Source organism: Meles meles, chromosome 2 (assembly GCF_922984935.1).
Source record: "Meles meles chromosome 2, mMelMel3.1 paternal haplotype, whole genome shotgun sequence".
Classification (NCBI taxonomy): domain Eukaryota; kingdom Metazoa; phylum Chordata; class Mammalia; order Carnivora; family Mustelidae; genus Meles; species Meles meles.
The window spans coordinates 16,471,103-16,497,488 of NC_060067.1; the positions used below are offsets into that span (position 1 = coordinate 16,471,103).

At 34.2% G+C, this 26,386-nt stretch overlaps 1 protein-coding gene across 1 annotated transcript in view; it reads left to right on the forward strand.

Annotated features, from left to right (window-relative positions):
* TECRL (trans-2,3-enoyl-CoA reductase like) overlaps nt 1-26,386 on the forward strand; it is a 104,266-nt gene that overhangs the window by 31,083 nt on the left and 46,797 nt on the right. Inside the window, exon 3 of the mRNA XM_045998376.1 lies at nt 26,050-26,094. Coding sequence (XP_045854332.1) covers nt 26,050-26,094 — 45 coding nt within the window. The remainder of the gene's footprint in view (nt 1-26,049; nt 26,095-26,386) is intronic.

A 26,386-nucleotide genomic window follows, 5' to 3' on the forward strand; every position in this document is an offset into this window, starting at 1 on the left:
GGCAACTATCCTAACTTAGGCTCAAATAAAACTCTCTTCTAAAATAAAAAAAATTAAGTATGTATATATGTGTATATATTTATAATTTACATATATGTGTATATATATATTTTTTTCTTCTAGTAGAATTCTTCTCCTGAAGTCAATATTGCACAATATGTTCACTAACTAAAATTTAAGTAAAAATTTATACACACACACACACACACACACACATATCCTTTCTTTTAGTACTGTGGTATATCATGTTGATTGATTTGTGAATATTGGACCAGCCATCCAGCCATGAAGTCCAGGAATAAATCCCACTTGATCAAGGTGAATAATTCTTTTAATGTACTATCGGATATGATTTGCTAGTATCTTTTGGGAATTTTTGTTTCCATGTTCATCAGTGGTATTGACCTGTAATTTTCCTTTTTAGTGGGGACTGTGTCTGGTTTTGGAATCAAGGTAATGCTGGCCTCATAGAATGAGTTTGGAAGTTTTCTTTCCATTTGTATTTTGGAGAAGAGGTATTAACTCTTCTTTAAATGTCTCGTATAATTCCCCTATGAAGCCATCTTTCCCAGGACTTTTGTTGGGAGATTTTTGATTACCGATTTCATTTCTTTGCTGGTTATATTAAGATTTTGTATTTCTTCCTGTTTCAGTTTTGGTAATTTGTATGTTTCTAGGAATTTGTCCATTTCTTCCAGATTGCCCACTTTGTTGGCATATAATTTTTCATAATATTCTCTTATAATCATTTGTATTTCTTTGGTGTTGGTTGTGATCTCTCCTCTTCCATTCGTGATTTTATTTACTTGGGTCCTTCCTCTTTTCTTTTTGATAAATCTGGCTAGGGTTTTATCAGTTCTATTACCTGTTTTGAGGAACCAGCTCTTAGTTTTGTTGATCTGTTCTACTTTTTTTTGCTTGTTTCTGTATTATTTCCTTCTGCTCTAATCTTTGTTTAAAACTCTCTTATGTTTTAGAGACTCTGAAAGTTTTGTTCATTGAACATTGACAAATCCACAGTTTTAAAGTTGGTGAGATATAAAATCTAATGAACATTTGAAGAATACTGAATGGGATTCAATCTTTATGTAATAACAAATTGCATAAGATTTGTTAAATGTTTTCAAAGTTACATCAATGTTTATATTTCAAAGCTTATATCAAAATTTGTATATGATTGACAAGATTAACCATATGAGATTTTGATTAATATGTGCATTTGTACCAAACACTTGATGAATAATTTCTTTCTAGATAATTCATCAGAAATATTTTGGATCCTTATTTGACACTAAGGTTTGAACACTTCTTTTTTTTTTTCTTAAGAAAATTATAGGTAGTAAATGCTTTTTAGTGTTTCTAGATCATGTTTCTTTTTAAATTATCAGAAAAAATTAGGATGCTGTGACATTTTGATTTATAGTAAGAAATGTATATTTGGTTTTCATTCCAGTTTCTGGCACAGAGTTCCTAAAAACCTTGGGATAGCTTAAGTAATGATAGCAAGAAAAATGTCTTTTGTAATATTAATGAGGCAAATTTTGGACTACACCTAAGAATGGGGTCTTGTTGCCAAGAGGTTTGGAACTTTCAGTCTCACCCCCAGGCCTCTGGGCAGGGGAAGGTCTAAAGTTTGAATCAATTGTCAATAGCCAAGAGGATTGATTTCAGAGAGCTTCTGGAGAACATGTGGAGATTCAGGAAGTATGTTTTTTTCAGACAAATCATTGAAGATCTGAGACATTTCTCCATCCTTGTATTCATCTCTTCCACCAGACTCTTCCTGAGTTATATCTTTCCTAATAAACTGATCATTTAATAAGTAAAATATTTATCTGAGTTCTGTTAGCAGCTCTCACAAATTAATGATACCTGAGGAAGAGACCATGAGACACTTTGCTTTATAAGCAGTTGGTCAGAAGAACAGGTGACAAACTGGACTTGCAACTGGCATTTGAAGTAATGGAAAGGCAGCCCTATAGGACTGAACTCTTAACCTGTGGAATCTACTGGTACCTCGAGGTATACAGAGTCAGAATTTGGTTAAATTGTAGGATGCCATGGTGGTATCCCAACCACAGGTAGTTATGGAGGAACACCCTCCCTCCCCCTGAGACATTTTGAAATTGGTTGCAAAACCCAACATAGATGTTTTAAGCCCTCCAAAAGTCGGAAATAATACCACCATAAAATTAGAATGGTATTGCATGAATTTTTCTACTCACCCATTTTTTATGGATCAGTAACATATTTGTCAAAATTGATAAACAACCGTGTTTAAGATAGTTAGAGGAAACCATGAAGGGCAAGGAAAATGAAAAGAAATGTTTATCTTGTTATTGTTTTTTCTTTTTTCTTCAAATCAAGGTTTCTCAATTATTAGTATCCTTGTGCTCTTCAAACATTATTCCTCAAAGACATGGCTCTCTTAGCTTTCATTACCAACCCTAGGCTGCAGAAATCTATTTTTATTGGAAAATCTATTTCTAAAACCTATAAGCTTTTTCTCTACATAACTGCCCCTTAATAGTTAAAACCTCTAATTCTCCTTCAAAAGAATTTCTTCTTCTTAAATTTCATACTTGCTGTCAATGATTACAGCATCATTTTTTCTTTTTGGATATCTGAATCACTTTAAAAATTGTTTATTAAGTTTAAATTGTCTCAGAGTCTCCTTCTTCCTTCCTCATGTTTGTTCATGTTTTTCTATGTTATTTGGGATAATCTGTCTATCTTTACAAAATTCACTAAATCATCAAGCTATAAATTCCTTTTTGTTCTCCATGAAAATATCTGATTTTTCTTAATTATACTTTCATTTTTAATTGAAATATTATAGCCAACATCAAAGTTGAGTTGTTGCTATCAAAGATCATGCCTTATAATACCTTTGTATGTCTTAGTCTAGTTCCTTTGCATTGATGTCTATAGTAAGGAAAATAAATATAGCCAACTTTTACCAAATAGTCACTCCTTGGTACTAATATTGTAAGAATATTTCTGTGCAGCAAATATTTAAAAATACAATTTTATGATTATCTAGTAGTATTTTAGTTTTAATTTTACAGATAAAATTCTTAGAAAAAGATTAGATAACTTGCCCAGGGTCACATAGCTAATAAATGGCAGAGCTGGAATTCAAACTCAGGGAATATGACTATACTCAAACCACTAATCTCCATTATCTCTATTTTACTGAGTCATAGTTTTAAATTGTTTTTCCAGGAAGAAGTTCAGATATTACCCGTGTTTTTTACTTCAGAAATGTCATCATTATTCCCCAGAACTAACTTGAAAGTTAGTTTTAGAAATTACGTAATGAATAATATTACTATAATTCTATGCATAGTTCACATTTGGTTATAAAAATTGACATCTCTGTCTAATGTCACATGGCACCATGTAAGATCAGCTGTTAAAAACAACAGTTAATATGAATGAGGATTAATAATGTTAATAAGAATAAGAGGAATGTGCTTCTGAAAAACAACCTGAGGGTTTTGAAGGGTCAGGGGTGGGAGGTTGGGGCAACCTGAGGGTTTTGAAGGGTCAGGGGTGGGAGGTTGGGGGAACAGGTGGTGGGTAATGGGGAGGGCACGTTTTGCATGGAGCACTGGGTGTTGTGCAAAAAGAATGAATACTGTTACGCTGAAAAAATAAATAAAATGGAAAAAAAAAAGAATAAGAGGAATGAATGCAAATATGGTTTGAAATTTTAAATGGAATTTTCTCCTGTGAGACTGATCTCAGAAATAGTGATATATGAGCTAAAGTAAAAAGTGAATAACAAATCAGTTGAAGTGTATCTAGTGAGCTCTTTCAGTGTCATTAAAGAAGTCTCTGAAAGACAAATCAAGTCATTTTACCCATGGCCTGTGTTTTATCTATTAGTTGGTATCACCATACAAAGTTTCAATGATGTTTATAATTTATTGGACTACTTGTCTCTGAGTCCCCAGAGAGAGCCTGGGATCAGGGCAGGGTGAGGGGAGTAGGAGAGAGAAGCAAGAAAAGACAATGGAATTAGCAAACCAATAGCAGTTTCAGACACGTAAAGGGATGTATCATTTACTGTGACAGTTGAAATGCATATAATTCTTTGCCAAGAGGCCAGGGGACATAAACAATGATAAATTTTGAAAGGTTCAAGGAGAATAACTCAAAACAAAGATAACACAGTAGAAGGATTTATGATATAGATCATGAGTATAGTATGATGAGTAGTCTCTAAGCAACCTGAAAGGAGCCTCCTGGACAAGGCTGTAGAATTCCCTGATCTCTCCATGAAAGGAGAAAGAAAAATGATAAATGTAACCACGGGAAGAAGTGGCAGAATGTTTTTCTTTAAAAAGCTAACTACTAACTCTATAAGTAGTTAATATTCTTTCTATAATAGTTTCCTCAGCAGTAGAAATTATGAGTCTTACCAAGAATTTAGATAAAGATATGGAACAATTTGGCTGGTTATTCAGTCTTGGGTTAACAGTCTAGGTTACATTTTGTGAAAGTTATGGGAATTAAGTGGCTAGTTCCCCTCTAGAAATCTAATCACCACAGTCCAGTAAGACCCTTCAGTCATGGGCAAACATCTCACTGATTTTTTAATATTACAGTTAGATTTCAAGATTGAGATAAGTTAATAAATCCTGTTAATACTGGTGTTCTGAAAAAAAAATTTAAAAAATACTGAAGTTCTTGTCATTGAAGAAATTCTAAGGAATGTGCTACTTGACATAAAAAAATAGATTATATGGGTCTCCCTGAGCTAGAAATAACAAAAGAGATATGTTAGTTAACCACGTCCTAGATGAGTCTCATGCAAAAATATTTCAGGAAAGGAGTGAATTTTTATAAATCATATTGAACCCATTTAAAATTTAATAGGATTTTCAAACTATCTCTTCTTTATTAAGCATGCTATATACATAATTTTAACAATTTTATTCCACCTACTGTTGTTTTCTTCAATAAAGAGAGAATCAATACAATTTGAAGCCAAATAATATTTGGTAATTTAAAAAATAGGAAATATTTTTCAAGTTTCCACATGATTGTCTCACAAAATTATAGTTTAGGTTTTTTTGTATTTTCTTTTTTTATATAAAGGTCTTATTTATTTATTTGATAGAGAGAGACACAGCAAGAGGGAACAGAAGCAGGAGGAATGGGAGTGGGGGAGGGAGAAGCAGGCCTCCTGCAGGGCAGGAAGCCTAAAGTGGGGCTCCATCTCAGGATCCTGGGATCATGACCTGAGCCGAAGGCAAACACTTAACAACTGAGTCACCCAGGCACCCAGTTTTTTTGTATTTTCAATTTTATCTTTAAAAAAGTCTTTTTTTTTCTTTTTGCTACTTGAGTAACAAAAATTATTTAATTCAACTTATTTCAACAAATATTCATTCAAGTTAAATTATCAGGTATTATGCTGTACTGCTATAGATGAATATTCATTGTCTAACCATCAAGATTTTGTGGCATACAGAAACACATCTGCCTACACAAGCATACACACATACACACAAATTGAATGATTTTCCAGAATTGCTTAATGTTGAATTCATTCATTAAAAAATAATTAAAATTTTATTTTACATTAATGTTAGTAAATGTTACTCTGTATGGTCACAGATGCTCTCTTGATTCTTTTTTTTTCTTTAAAGATATATTTACTTATCTATTTGGCAGACAGAGATCACAAGCAGGCAGAGAGGCAGGCAGAGAGAGGTTGGGGAAGCAGGCTCCCCCCTGAGCAGAGAGCCTGATGCGGGACTCGATTCCAGGGCTCTGAGATCATGACCTGAGCTGAAGGCAGAGGCTTAACCCATAGAGCCATCCAGGCACCCCTGCTCTCTTGATTCTTAATAGGAATTGACAGGATATATCCAACTTTATTTTTCTTAAGTCTGTTTCAAAATAGTCAACAACTTATATATTAAGAGAGAGAAATGAAATCTTAAAAAAAATTTTAGAGATATTGAGGATTACTTTGTTCAAAAGTGGCAAGTTGAGATTAAAAAAAAGAACTAAAAAATGTATCATCCACTAACATATTAGGAACTGCAAATGTTTTGAGATAATATTTTGAAAAGGAACTACATATGACATTTATTTCATTATAGTGTACATAGGTACTGCAACCACAAAGTGTAATAATGTATTGTGCAGAACGTGGTTTCTTATGATACCTCATTAATGCTTTCTATTGTAAAACTCAGCTAATGATATATAGAAAAATACAATTTTGTTTTCTCTGTTGTCTTAACTGACTAAAAGCCCTTGTCATAAGTACTTCTCTTAACTTCCTTACTTTAGCCAAAATTGTTTTTGTGGCTTCAGTTCAAATCATAGGGTCAACACTGGCACATATTAATACACCAGGTGTTGAAAATAGACCTCTTCTCATTGTGACTACTTTAAAATACTAGTCAAATTTACATTGCTGTGTACTTAATGTTATCAGAAACTCATAGAAGTGTCAAAAATTCAGTTTACCTATGTGATGCATTATTGTTTGAAGAATCTTAGGATACTAAATTGTAGGAACCAATGCCCATTTGCCAGTCAAGTTTCATGTAATACAACTATCATAACTAATATAATTCCCAAAGTGCATGAGGTATGATCTTGTTTGTAAGTTGTTTCATCTCTCATATTGGAACATTTAATAATGTTTAATAATGTGAAATAATGATATTTCATTATTACAATAAAATGTCTAAAATGGGTTATTCTTATATATTTTGTCATCTATCTAGTTGATTAAAATATCTATAATTTTGCATGTTTCATAAAATAGGTCATATTTAAAGTTACTTGGATCTTACTGCAAGTCTTTTGAAAAATAAATAATCTCATTGTTAAATTCAGATGTGCTAAAGTGTATCACAGTAGTTTCTATAATCCCAAAAGATAGTGTGCAAATGTCTTCTTTAAAAAAAAAAAAAAGATTTCATTTATATATCTAAGAGACAGAGAGAGCATGAGTTGGGGAGAGGAAGAGGGAGAAAGAAACTTCCTGATGAGCAGGGAGCCATACTTGGAGCTTCACCCCAGGACCCTGGTTCATGACTTGAGCCAACAGCAGATGATTAACCTACTGAGCCACTCAGGTACCCTCAAACGTCTCATTTTCATGTAACATTTTTCAGTTTGATATGTACGTATTTTGTTGGCAAAGAATCAGATTCAATTAATGAGATTATTTTTGCAAGATAACCATAGCTTCACCTTATACTATAATAAAATAATGAACATATAAGATACATTTCCAAAAATACAAAACTCACAAAGAATATTATTGTCTTTACTAAAAGCTAGAGATTCTTCTCTATGACTATACATACAATTTCACATATCTTACATAATGTTCTCCAATAGCTTTTCCATCAACATATTTTCTAGATATATTTTTTTGTAAACATATATTGATCCTCACTGGAGATATACTTTGGATGGTTGATAGACATTTTTTTGGATACACATTCAAATTGTTCTATAATAAAGAAACATTATGTTTATTTACTCAACAATGTTGAACATTGAAAAATATTTATTGAACATTTACCATGTACTATACATCAAGATACTGACCAGAATAATTCATGTTTGTGAACTTGTTTAGGTGTATTTGTAAAAATAATATAATAAATAAATAAATAAATAAAATAAAAAATAATTACAGAAAGATTGCTCTCATAAAACAAAGATTATTTGAAATCTTAACATGTATTGCCAAATTTTTTCTCCTAGTTTATAGACTTAAAACAGTAGCTTAGAGACCTTCCTTCCTTTCCTGAATGGCCCTGGATGTTAACAAGTTAATAAGTTTTGATATTTGATGTGTGGAAAAAATAATTAGTATTTATTGAATCACTGGTGAATTAAGTTTTTCTTATTTGAGATTTTAATATATTTTTTTCTGGAGATTGTCTGTTCATGGTCTTAACCCATATCTTTACCTACTTTGATGTTTTTGCATCTTAACAAGATAGAAGATCTTTATGGGTTAGTATATAAGACATAAACACTTTCCCCCAATTTTGCTAGAAAAAATGTTTGTATTATTCAAATTAATTATTTATTTTGGTGTATTTTCTCTTTTGTGTAGCCTATTCAGAAGTATTAGTTTCATCATCTAATCTTTAGAGGTCTTGATTTATGCCTTATTCTCACACTTGTAAGTTATAGTTTTATTTTTCACCTAACTTTAAAAAAAAATCTGTAATTTTTCCTGGTATAGGGGATGGAGTACCAAATTCTCACCATTTAATTATATTTTATTTTTAGGATTTTATATTCTAATCGTATATTATTATTAGTGAATTTATAGAGCTATTTTCTTTCTTTCATTGTTTTTTACAAAACAATATCTAAAGGCTAGGGAATTTCTTCTAAATAGATGATCTAAAATTTGTTTTGAAAAAACTAACAAATGCATTTATATGAATAAAGAAATCTTTTAACTAACATTTTAAGTGTAGAAAAAACATTTTCAGAAACTCCAAACAATATAATTAGAAATATTTTTTTAATTTTTATTAACATGTCAAAACTCATTATAGCTTTATGTTCTTAACAATAGTTTATCCTAATTCCCTTTTAGTGTCTTTTTAGTCTAAAAACTTAATGTTAATAATTTCCAAGATAGGGGCACCTGAGGGGCTCAGGTGGTTAAGCTACTGCCTTTGGCGCAGGTCATGATCCCAGAGTCCTGGGATCGAGTGCCGCATTGGGCTCTGAGCTCCTCAAGGAGTCTCCTTCTCCCTCTGACCTTCTCGTCTCTCATGCTTTCTCTCCCTCTCTCTCTCTCTCTCAAATAAATTTTTAAAAAATTCCAAGATGTACATAAATAATGTTAAAGAGTCAAAGCTTTAATGTAGGAAGAATATTTTAGACATTTTTATAGTATCTTTTTGAGGTTGACCAAATATTTATCAAGTAAAATCTATAATTTTGTCACAATCTGCAGTACATCTTTTTTTTTTTTTTAATTATTAACATATAATGCATTATTTGCTTCAGGGATACAGGTCTGTGATTCATCAGTCTTACACAATTCACAGCACTCACCATAGCACATACCTTCCCCAGTGTCCGTCACCCCGCCACCCTATCCCTTCCACCACGCCCTGCCCCAGCAACCCTCAGTTTGTTTCCTGAGATTAAGAGTCTCTTATGGTCTGTCTACCTCTCAGTTTCATCTTGTTTCATGTCTCCCTTCCTTCCCCTGTGATCCTCTGTCTTATTTCTCAAATTCCTCATCTTTTATCTAGTTTACTGTAAAAATTTAAGACATAAAGTTTTTCTCACATAAAATTTCCATGCTATAAGATGCATGTCATTCTAGTATATTACTATTCATTCTTCCCTACCCAAACTTTCTCTATTTTCTTTGAGGGATCTAATAAATTCTGGCTATTAGATTTCCCCTTCATTTTAAGCCCTGCCATTACTTTGGAAATTACATCTAAAATGATAATAATCCAATATGCTAGTCTCAAAACTACTTGCTTTTTCTGGAATTTTCACTTCCACTCTGCTTTAGCTACTTGCCATTTGTCCACACCATGTGATTTGATATTTGTTATAATTTAATATTTGAAGCCAAACAAACAACTTGTCCATTTATAATTCTAAACATTTCACTCTTTTGTTCTGGAACTCAGAGAGATATAGTCTCTAGAACACTATCTTTCTTCTGGTTTAACATGTAGCTTAAATTATATTTTGTCCTCTATTTAAACTGAGCTCTTACTGGTTGATCCATTTCAGTTCCTAACTTAAAACTCTTCTGTATATTACCTAAACTGCTCTCTTACAGATTAATCCAGATCAGACTCTTAGCTCCACTGGACAATTGTCTCCCCAAATCCTTAGCAGATTTACTCCTTTGAGTTTTTTTTTTTTTTCTGTATCTTCAAAAGCTTTCTAAAAATTCTTTCAGCAAGAATTTCCCAACTTGCATACCCCTTATAGCAATTCCATGACTCTTCCTTTCTCCATCACTCAGCACTCACTTCAAAACACTTTACTTTGTCAGTATGCCAAAGACCTTTCTAAGGTCACTGGCAGTTTCCCTTTTGTTGGGGCCGTAGATCATTTTAAGTTATGTGTAACCTGAACTCTCAATTGCATTTGACTTGGTATACCGCTCTTATTGTCTCTTTCTGTTTATTTGATTCTAACACTGTCCACTTGATTCTAAGAGAGATTTTTTTTTTTTTTTTTTTTTTTTCTTCTCTCTCACCCTTCATTCTCAGACTCTTTGAGGATTTCTCGTTTGGCTTCTTAAAAGCTAGTATTTCCCAAGTTCTGTCTTCAACATTCCTCCATTTAATTTGACACATTTTTTCTTTTTTGTGTGTGCTCTCAACAATTCCCATGGTTTAGAAATTAACACTAATGGCACCTGGGTGGCTCAGTGGGTTAGGCCGCTGCCTTCGGCTCGGGTCGTGGTCTCAGGGTCCTGGGATTGAGTCCCGCATCGGGCTCTCTGCTCGGCGGCGAGCCTGCTTCCCTCTCTCTCTCTCTGCCTGCCTCTCTGTCTGCTTGTGATCTCTCTCTGTCAAATAAATAAATAAAATCTTAAAAAAAAAAAGAAAGAAATTAACACTAATGAATGAATGAAATTAAAACTCTTTCCCAGAACTTTCAACCGTATAATAAACTGCCAATGTAGCTACTCAATATATTGTATTTTTTGCAGACACCTCAGCAAATTTCTTAGAATTTTGACACACAAAGCTAAAGGAATAGATTCAATCTGGAAACATTCAAGGTATATTCCCATATTTCAAGAACGGATGAAAATGGAAATGAAGTAGCTCAAGGGACAATATATTTAGCTCATAGTGAATTATTTTGCAATGTAAAAATGCCATTAAAATGCTCAAGGTTTATTAACATAGAAGATTTTTAAACTTCTGAATTATTTATCTGCCTCTGCTGAAAACTGTTTTTGGATTTCTCACTATTTGCCACAATTTGATAATGAGAAACCATACTCATCCTAGGCATTCTGTTTATATTTGAACTACTGGGTTTACTGGGTTTGGGAAATGGCAAATTAATGTGCTTGCCTAGCCCCAAAATAAACGAAATAGCCCAATTATAGGAGCAACTATATGTGTATGTGCATAGGTACGTGTGACTGCGCAGGTATATGTACATACAGCCATATGTATATATATGCCTTTATTTATTTAATTAAATTCTTGGGTTCGTTGTTAAAATACAGTTTTCTGAAAGTAGTGTCTAACTATTAAATAACTGACAGCTACTAAAGACAAATACCAATTCTGTACAATTGGTATATCTGAAATCAGCACATTACCTTCTCAGAGTCACAGTTCAAATCTGTGTAATTATTCATGCAGATGCCAATAATAGTCTTTTGGATACGTTTTTCTCACACACTTGTTGGCTCTAGTATCTTATCCCTGCTTATCCCTCTGGCATCAAATTCAAGCTCCTGATCGCATATAAGGCCTTCAAAATTTTCTCACTCTCTATATATCTACATGTGTCTATGTTTCTTGGTGGCAGCAAAGAAAATTCTATTTAATAGATAATTTGAAGGGTGGGGTGAGGAATGTTTTCTTGGTATTATTCCCAGATAACATCTGTATTTTCATTATGAGATTATTTCTATTTGATTATTTACATGCTATATTTTTTTCTGTGACAATAATCAGTTCACATATGATTGATAAATAGGAGAATAATATTAGTCTAATGTGGAACTTACAATTATTCATATACATTTTTTTTCTGAGCATACTATCATTTTGAAGGAGGAACAAACAGTAGTTAAATGCACAGAATACAACTTGAACACATTACTTTGTGGACAAATAGATACTATATCACAATACCTATTTCATACCTGGCTCAATTTGCCCATGTGCTCTACCTTGGAAGTGTGGATTGTTTCTTTGCCTCTTATTGTTATTCAGCTGCTGAAAATATTTCTTACACACAATTCCATCAACCTTTCTTTTACTTTATTAAAAAAAAAGGTAAAGCCACACATTTTCTGTCACTTATTTTTTCATTTATTTTAAACATCTTTTCAACTGTGTGGTATTTTTATTGTAATTATTATTGGTTTCTCTTAGTGATCACAATACAGAGATACAGATTTTAAATACTATACCCCTAATTACTTCACATAACCCATTATTTTCAGAGTATGATTTTGCGGAAGCTGTGTTCCAAGAATGTATATATTTGTTAGCAGAAAATCTTATATCTATACAGATGATTGAAAGGTTTTATGTTGCTTTGTTTTAAAATTAAAGTTAATATCACATTTTAAATTAGTTAGTAGTAGTTTTGGGTACTTTGTAAATAGTATTTCATTTAACACTCACAACATCCCTAATAGTTAGATGCCTTGGTTATATTTTTAGAAGTTTTTTCCCTTAACAGATGAGAAAAGTAAATAACTTGCTTAAAGTTAATAATATAATAATAATAATAATAATAATAATAATAATAATAAAGTAATAACTTGCTTAAATAATATGACGCCTGCTAGATTATAGTAAGGAGTATAGACCGTGAATGTCTACAAACTTTGTAGTTAACTAGCAAAGAAACACTGACTTTTTTACATAGAGAAAAGTATTTGTTATGTAATAACTAATTTCACATTTGGTTAAAAAAAATATATATATATATAAAATGTCTACCAATTCTTCTTCAATAAAAAGCCATATATTAATGCAAATCTTATAAAATCACATTTCTATGTGTCAGGCAATCTTCTAATCATTGCATATACAATGGTAATAAAAATTATGTCTGTCTGGGGGCGCCTGGGTGGCTCAGTGGTTTAAGCCCCTGCCTTAGGCTCAGGTCATGATCTCAGGTCCTGGGATGGAGTTCCGCATTGGGCTTTCTGCTCAGCAGGGGAGCCTGCTTCCCTCTCACTCTCTCTGCCTGCCTCTCTGCCTACTTGTGATCTCTCTCTGTCAAATAAATAAATAAAATCTTTTAAAAAAAATTATGTCTGTTCTCACAGAAGTTGTACAACAGTAAAGAAAAATGTATACTAAACATCTTTAGAAGTACGTAAAATCATTTTAGATAGGAAGATCAAAAACAGAGTAATGAAGAAAAGTAACTGGGAAAGATATGGGCTTCAGATAGCATCAGGGAGATTCTTTCTGTATAGGAGTCATCCAGAAACTCAAATTTTATACAGAAACTCAAATAGTTGAGTAAAACAGGATTTACTGTTTGCCAGGGAGTGAGGCAGAGGAAAAGTAGTGCAAAGTAGTTAATCATTGATTAGGGTGTGTGATTGCAGCCATAGGCCCTAGAATTGAGCTTAGAGAGGAATGAACGTTTGGGGGGAAAAAAGTAATAGTATGCAATTGTCGGAAAGTACTTGAAGAATCAAAGAATATTTTAGTTAGAAAGTGTAGTTTAAGTCAATAGGAAGGAGAAATGGCTGTGATGAGAAAGTAAGATGCTTGAAATTTGTGTTTAGGAGTGGTGAGCATAAGACTCAGGGAAAGAGTGAGAGAGTAGATAAAAAATCTTAATTTGAATAAATTGAGGAACAAAAGGACAGGAAATTCAAGTTATACTAAAATCACCAACAGAGATTCAGAGCTCAGCAGTAAACAGGATGTTCTGGGTGGCGCGCAGAGGACGGACAAGATGCTGCTGATTCACAGCAAGAGGAGGAGCTCTCAGTGCTGCTGTGAGCCAGATGTGAGGTTCATTCCCAGGACCCTACGATCATGGCTCGAGGGGTAGGCAGGTGCTTAACTGACTAAATTTAACTGTCCTGTGTCAGATGCTTTCATAATTATTGGCGTTTAGGGATAGAGGAAAGGGTTGAGCTCTTCTCTAATGTGGCTCTGGGTCATGTGTCTCAGTCTAGGCCTATCTGCAGGTTGTAGAATGAATTGTGTGTCTATAGATTCTAGCATCAGCTGTTACCTGTGTAGTTTCAGGGAAAAGTCTCTAACCCATGACTGATTGCTCCAGGGTCTCACTAGATGTTGTCTCCTGCTCTGCAGAGCACTCAGGGTAAAGACTACCTCTGTGATATCCTGGATGTTGAGTAGTCACATGTGTCGGGCAAAGACAGTCACTGTGTGAATAACCATCATTACATGAAGATTTGAATTACTGAGCTCCCTGTTCCTCAAGCGGATAGCGCACTAAGATGTCAAACATCTATGCTGCTTCTGCCACTGCTGTCTGTGTGTTTCTCGAAACAGAGATCCAGATCTGCAAAGTTACAAGGCACTCCTGTGGCACACTGAAGGCACACTGGACTTAAGCCCATGGTCCTTTTTTTTTTTTTTTGAGATACAAAGTAAAAGAGAGAGCAAGCACAAGCTGGAGTTGGGAGCAGAGGAAGAGGGAGAGGCAGGCTTCCTGCTGAGTGGGGAGCCCAATGCAGGGCTCTATCCCATTCCAGGACCCTGGGATCAGGACCGGAGTTGAAGGCAGATGCTTAACCAACTGAGCCACCCAGGCATCTCAGCAAATAAAATGTTTTTAAAAAATAAACAAAAGATCCTTCATAATGCTTTCTTCCAAACTCAGGCATAACTAATTTATGAAGAATACCCATTAAAATTGTATTTTATTTAATACTTTAATATTTTTAAGAAATTAGATAATTTTAAATTATCCCAAAAACCATTCTTCTATTTCATTCCTTTATGCAGCAGAATGCGGTATCTCTCAATCTACTATTCAAAATAATTAATATGAAGGGCCTCTAGTGGCTTAGTCATGAAGCCTCTGCTTTTGGCTTTGGTTGTGACCCTTGAGTCCTGGGATTGAGCCCTGTGTCAGGTGCCCTGCTCAGTGGGAATCCTACTTCTCCCTCACCCACTCCCGTTTGTAATCCCTGTCAAATAAATAGAATCTTTAAAAAAATTAATATGAAACTGTTTAAAAGATATACAGAAATAGGAAGAACAAAATTCTTAAAACAGTGTATTTCCGGGGCGCCTGGGTGGCTCAGTGGATTGGGCCACCGCCTTCGGCTCGGGTCATGATCTCGGGGTCCTGGGATCGAGCCCTGCATTGGGCTCTCTGCTCTGCAGGGAGCCTGCTTCCTCCTCTCTCTCTGCCTGCCTTTCTGCCTACTTGTGACCTCTCTCTCTGTCAAATAAATAAATAAAATCTTTAAAAAAAAAAAAAAAGTGTATTTCCATTAATCCTCACTCAACATTTATTGAATTTGTTAATTCCTGTTCAGTTTTCCCTTTTTGGTTGCTGTCATTTCATACACACACACACACACACACACACACACACACACACGCAGCTGCTACTAAAAATATGGACACTGGGATGCTTGGGTGGCTCAGTCGGTTGAATGTTTGGTTTTGGCTTGGGTCATGATCTCAGGGTCCTGGAATTGAGCCCTATGACAGGCTTCCTGCTCAGCAGGTAGGTCTGCTTCACCCTCTCCCTCTGCACCTCTGCCCATGAGTGGTCTCTCTCAAATAAAATATCTATCAATCAATAAATAAATAAATAAAGACATTTCCTTGCCTTTATAATTCCTAAGAAAATAACCAAAGATTTAAGTACTTAATCCATATTCAGATTTCCCCTACTGGCTCATAAATACCTTCTTAAATTTGGTTTGTTCAAATCACGATCCAAAGTTCCAGGTTTCACATTTAGAAATTTTCAGTTCCATTGCTTCTTGGCCTTTTGGCTAAGAACAAGTATAGAAATCTTCAGTTCTAACTGGCTTTTTTTTTTTTTTTTTTTTTTTGCTTTTGTTTTTGGATACTATTTATTGAAGTGACTAGGTCATTCCCTTGGATAATTTTCTTTTTTTTTTAAGATTTTATTTATTTGACAGACAGAGATTTCAAGTAGGCAGAGAGACAGTCAGAGAGAGAGAGGAGGAAGCAGGCTCCCCGCTGAGCAGAGAACCCGATGCGGGGCTCGATCCCAGGACCCTGGGATCATGACCTGAGCTGAAGGCAGAGGCTTTAACCCACTGAGCCACCCAGGCGCCCCGGATAATTTTCACATAATTGTGTTGCTTCCTCATAGTGTCATTTTGCTTATTCCCCCTCTACTCCGTGTGTTTGCTATCAACTACAAGGTAGCTGCAAAGGTTTGTTGAATTCAGATCCAAATTTGCAGCAGGAACAATTCATAGGTGATGCAATGTTTTTCAAAAAACATCAACTAAGTGCCTACATCATGTCTAGCGGTCCTGCTTTAGTGATGTTATGGCTGGTCAGTGGGTTATGGTGGTGACAGTCCAGCAGCCCAGTTATACAGCCTGGAACCAGCTCCGTAAAGTGGCGCTGAAAACGTCTTAAGCACGGAAAGGAAACAAAGGTATTACCTGCAAAAACGTAATTGTCTTTTAGAAGACTCACAAGAATCCAGATAAAATTCTGAGGGTATTTTTATTTTTTTAAAGATTATTTATGTATTTATTTGAGAGTGAGAGAGAGAGATTAAGAGAACTAAGGTCTTATCTGCATATCTGCAAAAACGTAATTGTCTTGGGGCACCTGGGTAGCTCAGTCGTTAAGTGTCTGCCTTGGGCTCAGGTCATGGTCCCAGGGACAGGTTCCCTGCTTAGCAGGGTGTCTGCTTCTCCCTCTCCCACTCCTCCTGCTTGTATTCCCTCTCTCACTTTGTCTCTCTCTGTCAAAGAAATAAAATCTTCAAAACAAAACAAAAATAAACATGTAATTATCTTTTAGAAAACTCCCAAGAATCCAGATAAAATATTGAGGGTTTATTTATTTTTTTTTAAGATTATTTATTTGAGAGAGAGTAAGAGAGCTTGTGGGAAGAGGTGCAGAGGGGGAACAGGGAGCCTGAAGAATCCCAGGACCCTGGGGTGGTGACCTGAGCTGAGGGCTGTCACTTGACCAACTGAGCCACCCAAGTGCCTGAGGGTATGTGTAGCAAAATTATTGTAAAATGTGTGTGTGTGTGTGTGTGTGTGTGTGTGTGTGTAATGTGTATCAGTATGTGGTCAACAAACAAACAAATAAATAAATAAAATGAAATCACTAACAATGATAAATGAGTAGTTGTGGAGAGCATGCTGTGAGCTAAAGTCATGAATATTTTAAGTGGAAAGACCAGTCCAAGAGAGAAGGCAACAAAAAGAAATAAAATTAGATTTGATTATATGAAATCCACAAGGAGAATGGAAGAAAATATTTTGGAAACAACATTTAATGGCAAGTAGGTTTCCTAAGACATTTTCATGCCTCTAATTGGAAGGGTTTAGTGTGAAGAACAAATACTTAGTTGAAAATCATGCAGAGAAGTTTTCTATTAAAGGAAGAAGATGGAGGGATGTTTTTGAGTGGAAATTGATCGTTTAGAAGTTTTTGCTGTTGACAGACTATAAGTGCCCTCAAGTGCATTCGGGGAGTATTAGAAGGCATGGAGAGGTGGACAATTGGGTCTGATTAGTGATTGTGCAAGGCAAAATTGGAAGAAGTATCATTATGCTGATAAATATTCTGGGAGACTTGACAGCTAATAGTGTCCAATGTAAATGGGGATATAGGCATGATGATCAATTCTGGTAATTTCTTAGAAGTATGGTGGGTAATTTGGAGAACAAACTGGTTATGAATTTAAGCCGGTGAGGATAAAGGAATAGTCTGTTTATACTCTGTGTGCTTTTCTCCTGGCCCCACATTATTCTTGCTTTATGCTTTGTATTTACTGTGAAATTGGCTTGTTACCTATGCTTCTTCCTTTCATGCTCTCTTTTATAATTCTGAATATTTTTATGAAGCTTTTAAATTTTCCATTTTTAGAACCATGTCTGTTTTCCTGAAGAAGGCTTGCTTTGTGATTGCTGATTATACAGTGTGATAGCACTCTGTCTTTCTTATTTGAGCACTTCATAATAGCAAATTCTTTAGCAGACACATTTTCTTTTCAAGGTCAGCAAAATTATATACATTGGTTGGCACCAGCTTTAGTGTTAAAACTTTTTGTTGTTGTTGGGATGAAATAAGAAATGGTTCTTTTATTTTTCAGATGTATAAACACTATCACACATATCATATCTTACTGGCTTCCTTGATTCTATTTTAGCTTGAACACTTAATTATGTAGTTGGCATTTATAAGACTGCAAATAAATGGTTTACAAGGGAAAGAATGGTCCATTTAGTTCTAGTGAAGTACTGTACTGAATGAATCATTCGTACCAAATAAAACAACTGACTCAACAATATTAAATCAACAGCCAGTATTTCAGTGCATAAGGAGCTTTGTATAATATGTTTGGTGTTTATTTATTATAAAAAAGGGAACAAAATTCATGTGTCTGCCCTTTTGTTCAGGCTTTCTTATAGGATTATATTGTTTGGAAGGACTATAGCAGTACTAATTAGTAAAGCAGTGTAACCAAGGAGACAATGCAAAGAGCACAGGACATTCTGTCATGACATCATGTTTCCTACTTAGCATTCTATTATTTGATTGATATATCCTATATTTTAATTTCATTTTGCACATATGAGAACTTTCCAGTTGGACCATATCTTTTGACTGAGAGGAAAAGAGACAATTGTATACTTTGGATATTAGAAAAAGGAAAATATGTGGAAGTTATTAATGAGAAAAAGTTTGGCTTAATAGAAACATGTTTACAATAAACTGTCAAAATTTAAAAAAATAATCTTTTGGGGATCCTGGGTGGCTCAATAAGTTGTGTCTGACTCGTGATTTTGTCTCAACTCATGATCTCAGGGTCATAAGTTTGAGCCAAATGTCAGGCTCTGCTCTGGGTGTGGAGCCTGCATATGATTCTCTCTCTCTCTCCCCCTCTGCTCCTCCTTATCCCTTTCAAACAAATAAATAAATTAATAAGAAAGAAAAATCTTTTTATCAAAATCTGAGATTAGTCAATGTTTCTATATTCTTCCTAAATAATCCAAGGTATTTAGAATTATCTAAGTCTTAAGAATGCTTTCAATTTTAGGTGGTGCTTTCCATTTTGTATGTTATTGTTGCCCAGTATTTTGTTTCTGTATATGCATATACGTTATTATTACTGTTATCTATATTATTTTATATAAATGAATTGTATATATGTATATGTATTCTGCTATTTTATATAGAAGTATCCACATATATGCCATTTCCTTTTTTCTTTTTTTTTTTTTAAAGATTTTTTTTTTTTTATTTATTTGACAGAGAGAGAGATCACAAGTAGGCAGAGAGGCAGGCAGAGAGAGAGGAGGACGCAGGCTCCCCGCAGAGCAGAGAGCCCGATGCGGGGCTCGATCCCAGGACCCTGAGACCATGACCTGAGCCGAAGGCAGCGGCTTAATCCACTGAGCCACCCAGGCGCCCCCCATTTCCTTTTTTCAACATTGTTTAGTTTACCTTATCTTTTCATCCTTGAATTAACTTAATTTTTCTAAAAGTTGATCCTTTAGGTATTCAACTAATAACAGGCAGAATGGGTCTACTGAGTGTAAGATTTCTCACTCTAGTAATGTCCTTGTGTTTTCTTTTTTAAAGATTTTATTTATTTATTTGACAAATACAGATCACAAGTAGGTAGAGAGGCAGGCAGAGAGAGAGAGGGAAGCAGGCTCCCTGCTGAGCAGACAGCCCAATGCAGGGCTCCATCCCAGGACCCTGGGATCATGACCCGAGCCGAAGGCAGAGGTTTTAACCCACTGAGCCACCCAGGCGCCCCTGTTTTCTTTAAAAGATACTCCATTTAGAAGAATTGTCCAATGTCTTTTATTGTTGCTATTTGTAAATCTGGTATCAGTTTAATTGCCATCCATGAAAATTTGAAAAATGTGAAAATACATAAAGATAATAACAGACTCTGGATGGAGTTATCTACCTCCAGAGGTTAATTATTTTTGCTTCCTTGGGCAGGACTGTGGAGGTTACAGATCACTTGAATTCAAACAGGAAATGAGAAGATTCAAAATTCAGCTTCAATTCTTGTAGGAACTGACTTATTTTTAATTTGCCCTTATTTTGCAAAACCAATTGGGATATTATGCTTTTACCAGGGCTTCTACCTCTCAATTGGGGATGTAGTCTATTCCTTCTGTTCCCTTAGGCTTGTGGGTTTGTGGGAAGTCCTTCTCAGCTGTTTCTTCCCATAAAAGCTGATATCTCTAGGGAACTGTGACTTCAGTTGCTAGACTTAGCTTTCTGGACTTTCTGCCCTCCCAGAACTTGGTTTCATAATTCTTCATGTTTCCAATTACTTTGTGGAAAATTTGAGAAAATATTTTCCATACTTTTCTAGTTGTCCTCAATATGAGGTATGGGGAGGAATATATAGTTCACCATTGTAATTAATATTTTTTCTTATGTTTGCATATGCCTAATATATTGTTCACTTTTAACCCCTATTTCTTTTAAGCTGTTTCATATTTTCTTAATCATTTCGTGTTTCTAGTTTCTGAGTAATTTCCTCTGGTCCATCTTCCACCTAACTAATTCTCTCTTCTGCCTGGTCTAGTTGTCTATTCTATCATCCCATTATTTTGTTATTACTAAAAATAAGTTGATGATAAATTTGATTTCTATAAATTGTATTCAGTATTTTGTCAAATAAGCTCCTGTGTTATATAAACAAGGATAAATTATACAAATATATTATTATGTTATATACTGTATAATTATATACACATACGATTTACTTTTTCTTTCAAGAGATTTATTAGAAATAACAGCTGATACACTTTAATTCATAATGTTGTTTTCTTGGAGTGTTTGGTACAACATGTGACTCTTGATCTCAAGAGTTGTGAGTTTAAGCCCTACACTGGGCCTAGAGATTATTTAAAAAATAATAATGCTACATTTTCTTGAGGCTTATTAGATTTTTGTTTGTTTTGTTTGTTTTTGTTTTTTGTTTGTTTTTTTCCCCTGACAGAGGTCATTGTTATTTTTCAGCACAATTAGAATCTATTTCCTATCTTGTATATATCAATTATTTGGAAAATAAGACTTCATTGTTTCTAAATCTTTGGAAATGTCATCTCCAAGATTAGCTTTGATTGCTACACTAGTATCTAGTGGCAGGTCACAGTGAATACATCAGACAAATCTGTTTATTTTCTTCTACAACCAGTTCTGGAATATTGAGGAATTAAACTGAGCCATGTAGAAGCTTATAGAACTTCATCTTTCTTCCATTATACTCTTGAACAGAGCCAGCTCTGCATAGCATACTTCTTAGATCTATATTATTTTTCTGTTTATTCTTTATTTTTTCTCACACAAGCCATAAAGAACACAAGATGTAAACAACAAAAATTGGTCATAATTTCATTAATTTTCAGAAGTCTCTGTGGTTCAATATGGAGGTTCCATCACATTTGTTAACTTTCTTTAATCCCTAACTGCTCTCAGAACTTATTCTTCCTACTGGGATTGGTGAATCAAGAAAAGGGTCAGAGTAAAGGGCAAGTTTTATTGAGGGTTATAAGTGAGGGCCTAAGTGTTCTAGGACTCACCGATTTCAAAACTTTTTGATGATGATTCAGAATAAGAAATTATTATTGGTCTTATAAAAATAAAATGTACTTATACAATTTAAACTATTGAGCAAAAGTTCAAGAAACAATATTTAACCCATCTAGAATTTATTGCAATACATTGCATCCAGTGTCATGATGACCCATCTCTACTTATTCTACTATATTCTATTCTATTCCTTTAAGTAATGCTAAGAATAATACACTAATTCCATTTTTCAATTTTTCAACTAACAGTTTGGAAAATACTACTTTGTTAAGATAAATATATATATATATTTTAAGATTTTATTTATTTATTTGACAGAGAGAGATAGATTACAAGTTGGCAGAGAGGCAGGCAGAGAGAAAGAGGGGGAAGCAGGCTCCCTGCTGAGCAGAGAGCCCGATGTGGGGCTCAATCCCAGGACGCTGAGATCATGACCTGAGCCGAAGGCAGAAGCTTAACCCACTGAGCCACCCAGGTGCCCCAAGATAAATATATTTTAACTACATTTTTAAGTACATATATATTGAATTACATATATTACTCATTTAGGATGCTATCCCTGGGGCACCTGGGTGGCTCAGTTGTCTAAGCATCTGCCTTTGGCTCAGGTCATGATCTCAGGGTCCTGGGATCAAGCCCTGCATCAGGCTCCCAGCTAGCAAGAAGTCTGTTTCTCCCTCTGCCCACCCCTGTTGGTGTTCTTTCTCTCAGATAAGTAAATAAAAATACAAATGAATTAAAATAAAATAAAGTAAAAAAAATAAAATAAAATGTTATCCCTTAGTGATATAAACACTTTCAGTTTTCAAGAAATGAATTATAAGTCATGGTTAGAATATGAAAAAAAAAAGTTACACAAATCAAGTTTAGTATCTTGATAATTTTGGAGACTGGCAGATGCATTAGATCCTCTATGTAGTTATAATTCATTTGTAAGCCAGTTGTTTAATGTATTCCACAATATAATCTTTTAGACTATTCATCCATGCTAAAAATCCTTATGCAACATATGTTCTTTATCATTTATATTGCCTTTTTTCTGCCATTCTTCAAACCTATTCTACCTTCCCACAACAAGCACAGAACATTTCAGCAAATGTATTCTCTGCTTTTTGAAAAGGTAACTGAAACCAATCTAAAGGCTTATATAATCAGTTAATAACTATTTTTCACTAGGGCACACTGTTAAAAGGTCACAACCTATAAATGCCAAGTTTATTCCAAAAGTACATTTATAGTTTATCCATGTTGACAGAGTTAGAAGGACATGGGTTTCCCAGTAAGTGTTTAGAATTTCTAATTTCTCTGATGTATCATTGTGGGTGCAGCCAGTATTCAGTCATTTAGTTCATAGACAGATCTATGGGCTTAGAATGATAGTTTTTCATTTCCACCGTAGGAGGCATTACAAAGTGCTGTTGAAAGCAGGATCTCATGTGCATATTATTTAAATAGACATAAATTGGGAGCTTTTACATACACTTGTCATAGGTGCTCAATCTCCATCTGTTCAATATAAATGGATTCCAATTATATTTGTATTTTCTGCAATTACCCATATTCAAAACTCAGTTGAAACTATGGAAGTCTCGGGGAGCCTGGGTGGCTCAGTGGGTTAAGCCTCTGCCTTCGTCTCAGGTCATGATCTCAGGGTCCTGGAATCTAGCCCCACATCAGCTCTCTGCTCAGCGGGGAGGCTGCTTCCCCCCTCTCTCTGCCTGCCTCTCTGCCTACTTGTGATCTCTGACTGTCAAATAAATAAATAAAATTTAAAAAAAATAAATAAAAACTATGGAAGTCTCTGTTGTATGCATTTTCATCGTATCTTCTTTGGTAGCAGATTTTCACTATGAATAACAAAAATAATTATTTAAAAATATCTTTCAGCAAATAAGGTTAGTATACATTCCAGAACAACCAATGGCTATATAAATAATAATAATTTTATTAGTAAATACAAGTACAAAACAAAAGTGTCTTTACCTTCATATCCTCTAATTTAAAAAATTAATATCTAAGTTAAATTTTGTCTGCTCATTTGTCATGCTATTATCACATTTTGTTGGATATCCTAAATAGTTTTATTTTATTTTTATTTATTTATTTATAAGATTTTATTTGTTTATTTGACAGAGATCACAAGTAGGCAGAGAAACAGGCAGAGAGGAGGAAGCAGGCTCCCACTGAGCAGAGATCCCGATGTGGGGCTTGATCCCAAGACCCTGGGATCATGACCTGAGCCGAAGGCAGAGACTTTAACCCACTGAGCCACCCAGGCACCCCTCTTAAATAGTTTTAAATATGTGATTACAATTTTGACTTACAGTTATTTGTCCATGATAATGTGCATATATACATTGTCTTTTTGCAATAAATTTAGAATCCATTGAGATAGTCTAGTTATGTCTTATTATCATCATTCTTATTACCACTTTAAAAAACAATGTTTTGAAAACAAAAGAGCAATGTAGAATGTTCCTTTGATGGTACTCTTCTTTTAATTTATTATAAACCGACTTAATTTGCTTTATACTGGATATCAAAGTTAAGAATTAAATTTTCAATAAAATCTTTAAAATGATAGCAGAATTCATTTTATGAGAAAATAAATATATTCTGGTAATTGTGATCCATTTTTCTATTAGGGCTGTATTTGGTAAATGTATTTTGATTTTCTTATCCAGGTAGAATTCTTTAGCAAACCATGTATTTATTCCTAATGACAATATAAGGAAAATATACTAAAGTGATGGTCTGCTATGATCAATGGGCTTATAATTATTAAAAGTCAATAATATATATTATTCCAGTAGTGTGCATTACTCTTGGTAAAGAAAATAACCCATTTTCAGGTACCAATATAAAAAAATAAGATCAATGTTCCTTGGTTTTAAATGAAGGTGTTTAAGCATTGTATTGAAGAATAACTTACATGAAGTGCACAAGTTCTATGTCATATACCTTAGTACATGCCCACAGATTGAACATCTATGTAGCCAGTCCCCAGATTGAAAAACAGAAAATTAGAAAAAAATTAGAAAAATTACAAAAACAGAAAAACCCTAAAGCTCTTATCATAGCTATCCACCATGCTCATCAGCACACTGCCAAGATTTATCTCCACTTATGACACTGAATAACACTTTATGCACTTCCTAAGATTGAATCTGTCTTCCAGAATAAACTATTAGATTCTTGGCGTAGGGTGGAAAATGTATATACATATATTCTGCTCATTTTTAAATTGGATTATTCATTTGTTTTATTTAAATTCCCGCTAGTTAACATACAGTCTAATATTGATTTCAGGTATACAATTTAGTGATTCAGTGCTTACATACAACATCTGGAGCTCATCATAAATGCACTCCTTAATCCTCTTCACCTATTTAACCAATCCCTTCACCTACCTGCCCTTTGTTAACCATCACTTTATTCTCTATAGTTGAGAGTCTCTTTCTTGGCTTGCTTCTTTCTCTTTTTGCCCTATGATAATTTGTTTTGTTTCTTAAATTCCACATAAGAGTGAAATGATATGGTATTTGTCTTTCTCAGACTATTTCACTTAATGTGATACTCTTTAGCTCCAACCACATTATTGCAAATGGCAAGCTTTCATTCTTTTTTGTGGCCAAGTAATATTCCATTCAACATATATACTACTTCTTTATTTATTCATCAGTTCAAGGCACATGGGTTGTTTCTATAATTTGGTTATTGTAGATAATGCTGCTGTAAACATTGGGGTGCATGTTATCCATTTGATTTAGTATTTTTATATTCTTTGGGTAAATACCTAGTAATGTAATTGCTGGATCATAAGGTTAAAGACCTAAATGTAAGATCTGAAACCATAAAAATCCTAGAGGAGTAATAGGTTACTGCCTAGAGGCAGTAACCTCTTTGACATTGGCCATAGTAACTTCTTATTAGATACATCTCCTGAGGCAAGGGAAACAAAAGCAAAAATAAACTATTGGGACTTCATCAAACTAAGAAGCTTCTGCACAGTAAAGGAAACGATCAACAAAACTAAGAGGCAGTCTTCAGAATGGGAGAAGATATTTGCAAATGATAATTTCTGATAAAGAGTTAGTATCCAAAATATATAAAGAACTTATAAAACTCAACACCCCCAAAATGAATAATCCAATTAAAAATGTGCAGAAGATATTTTTCCAAAGAAGACATCCACATGGCCCACAGACACCTGAAATGATGTAAAGATGCTCAATATCATTCATCATCAAGGAAATACAATTCAAAACTACAATGAGATATCACCTGACACCAGTCAGAGTGACTAAAATTAACAAGACAAGAAACAAGAGGTGTCAATGAGGTTGCAGAGAAAGGGGAACCATCTTACACTGTTGGGAGTGCAAAGTGGTGCAGCCACTCTGGAAAACAGTATAGAGGTTCCTCAAAAAGTTTAAAATAGAATTACCTTATGATCCAGCAATTGCACTACTAGCGATCTACCCAAAGAAATAATAGATTTTAAAATGTGTATGCACTTGGGCTAATAATTAAATGCTTTCTTTTTCATGGAAAGGTCCAAAGTGGTATCCTTCCCGAGTTGGCCTGCAGCTAGAACAAGGTAAGAATCAATTTTCACTGGTTTATTTATTTAATTTAGAATCTATTTTCTGTCATCAATAGCTAATATTTATTTATCACTTACTAAATGGTAGGCATTGTAGTGAGTGCTCTAAGTCAGTTATGTCAATTGATTCTCCACATAAGTTTGTGCTTCATTTTTTGCATGAGAAATTTTAGTTTCAAGGAGATAATTTTCACACATCCACCATCATGTACATTAGAGGCAGCATCTGAGCTAACATCATTCTGTTTGTAAAAGTTTTACTGCTTTATTCCCTCATTCTATCATC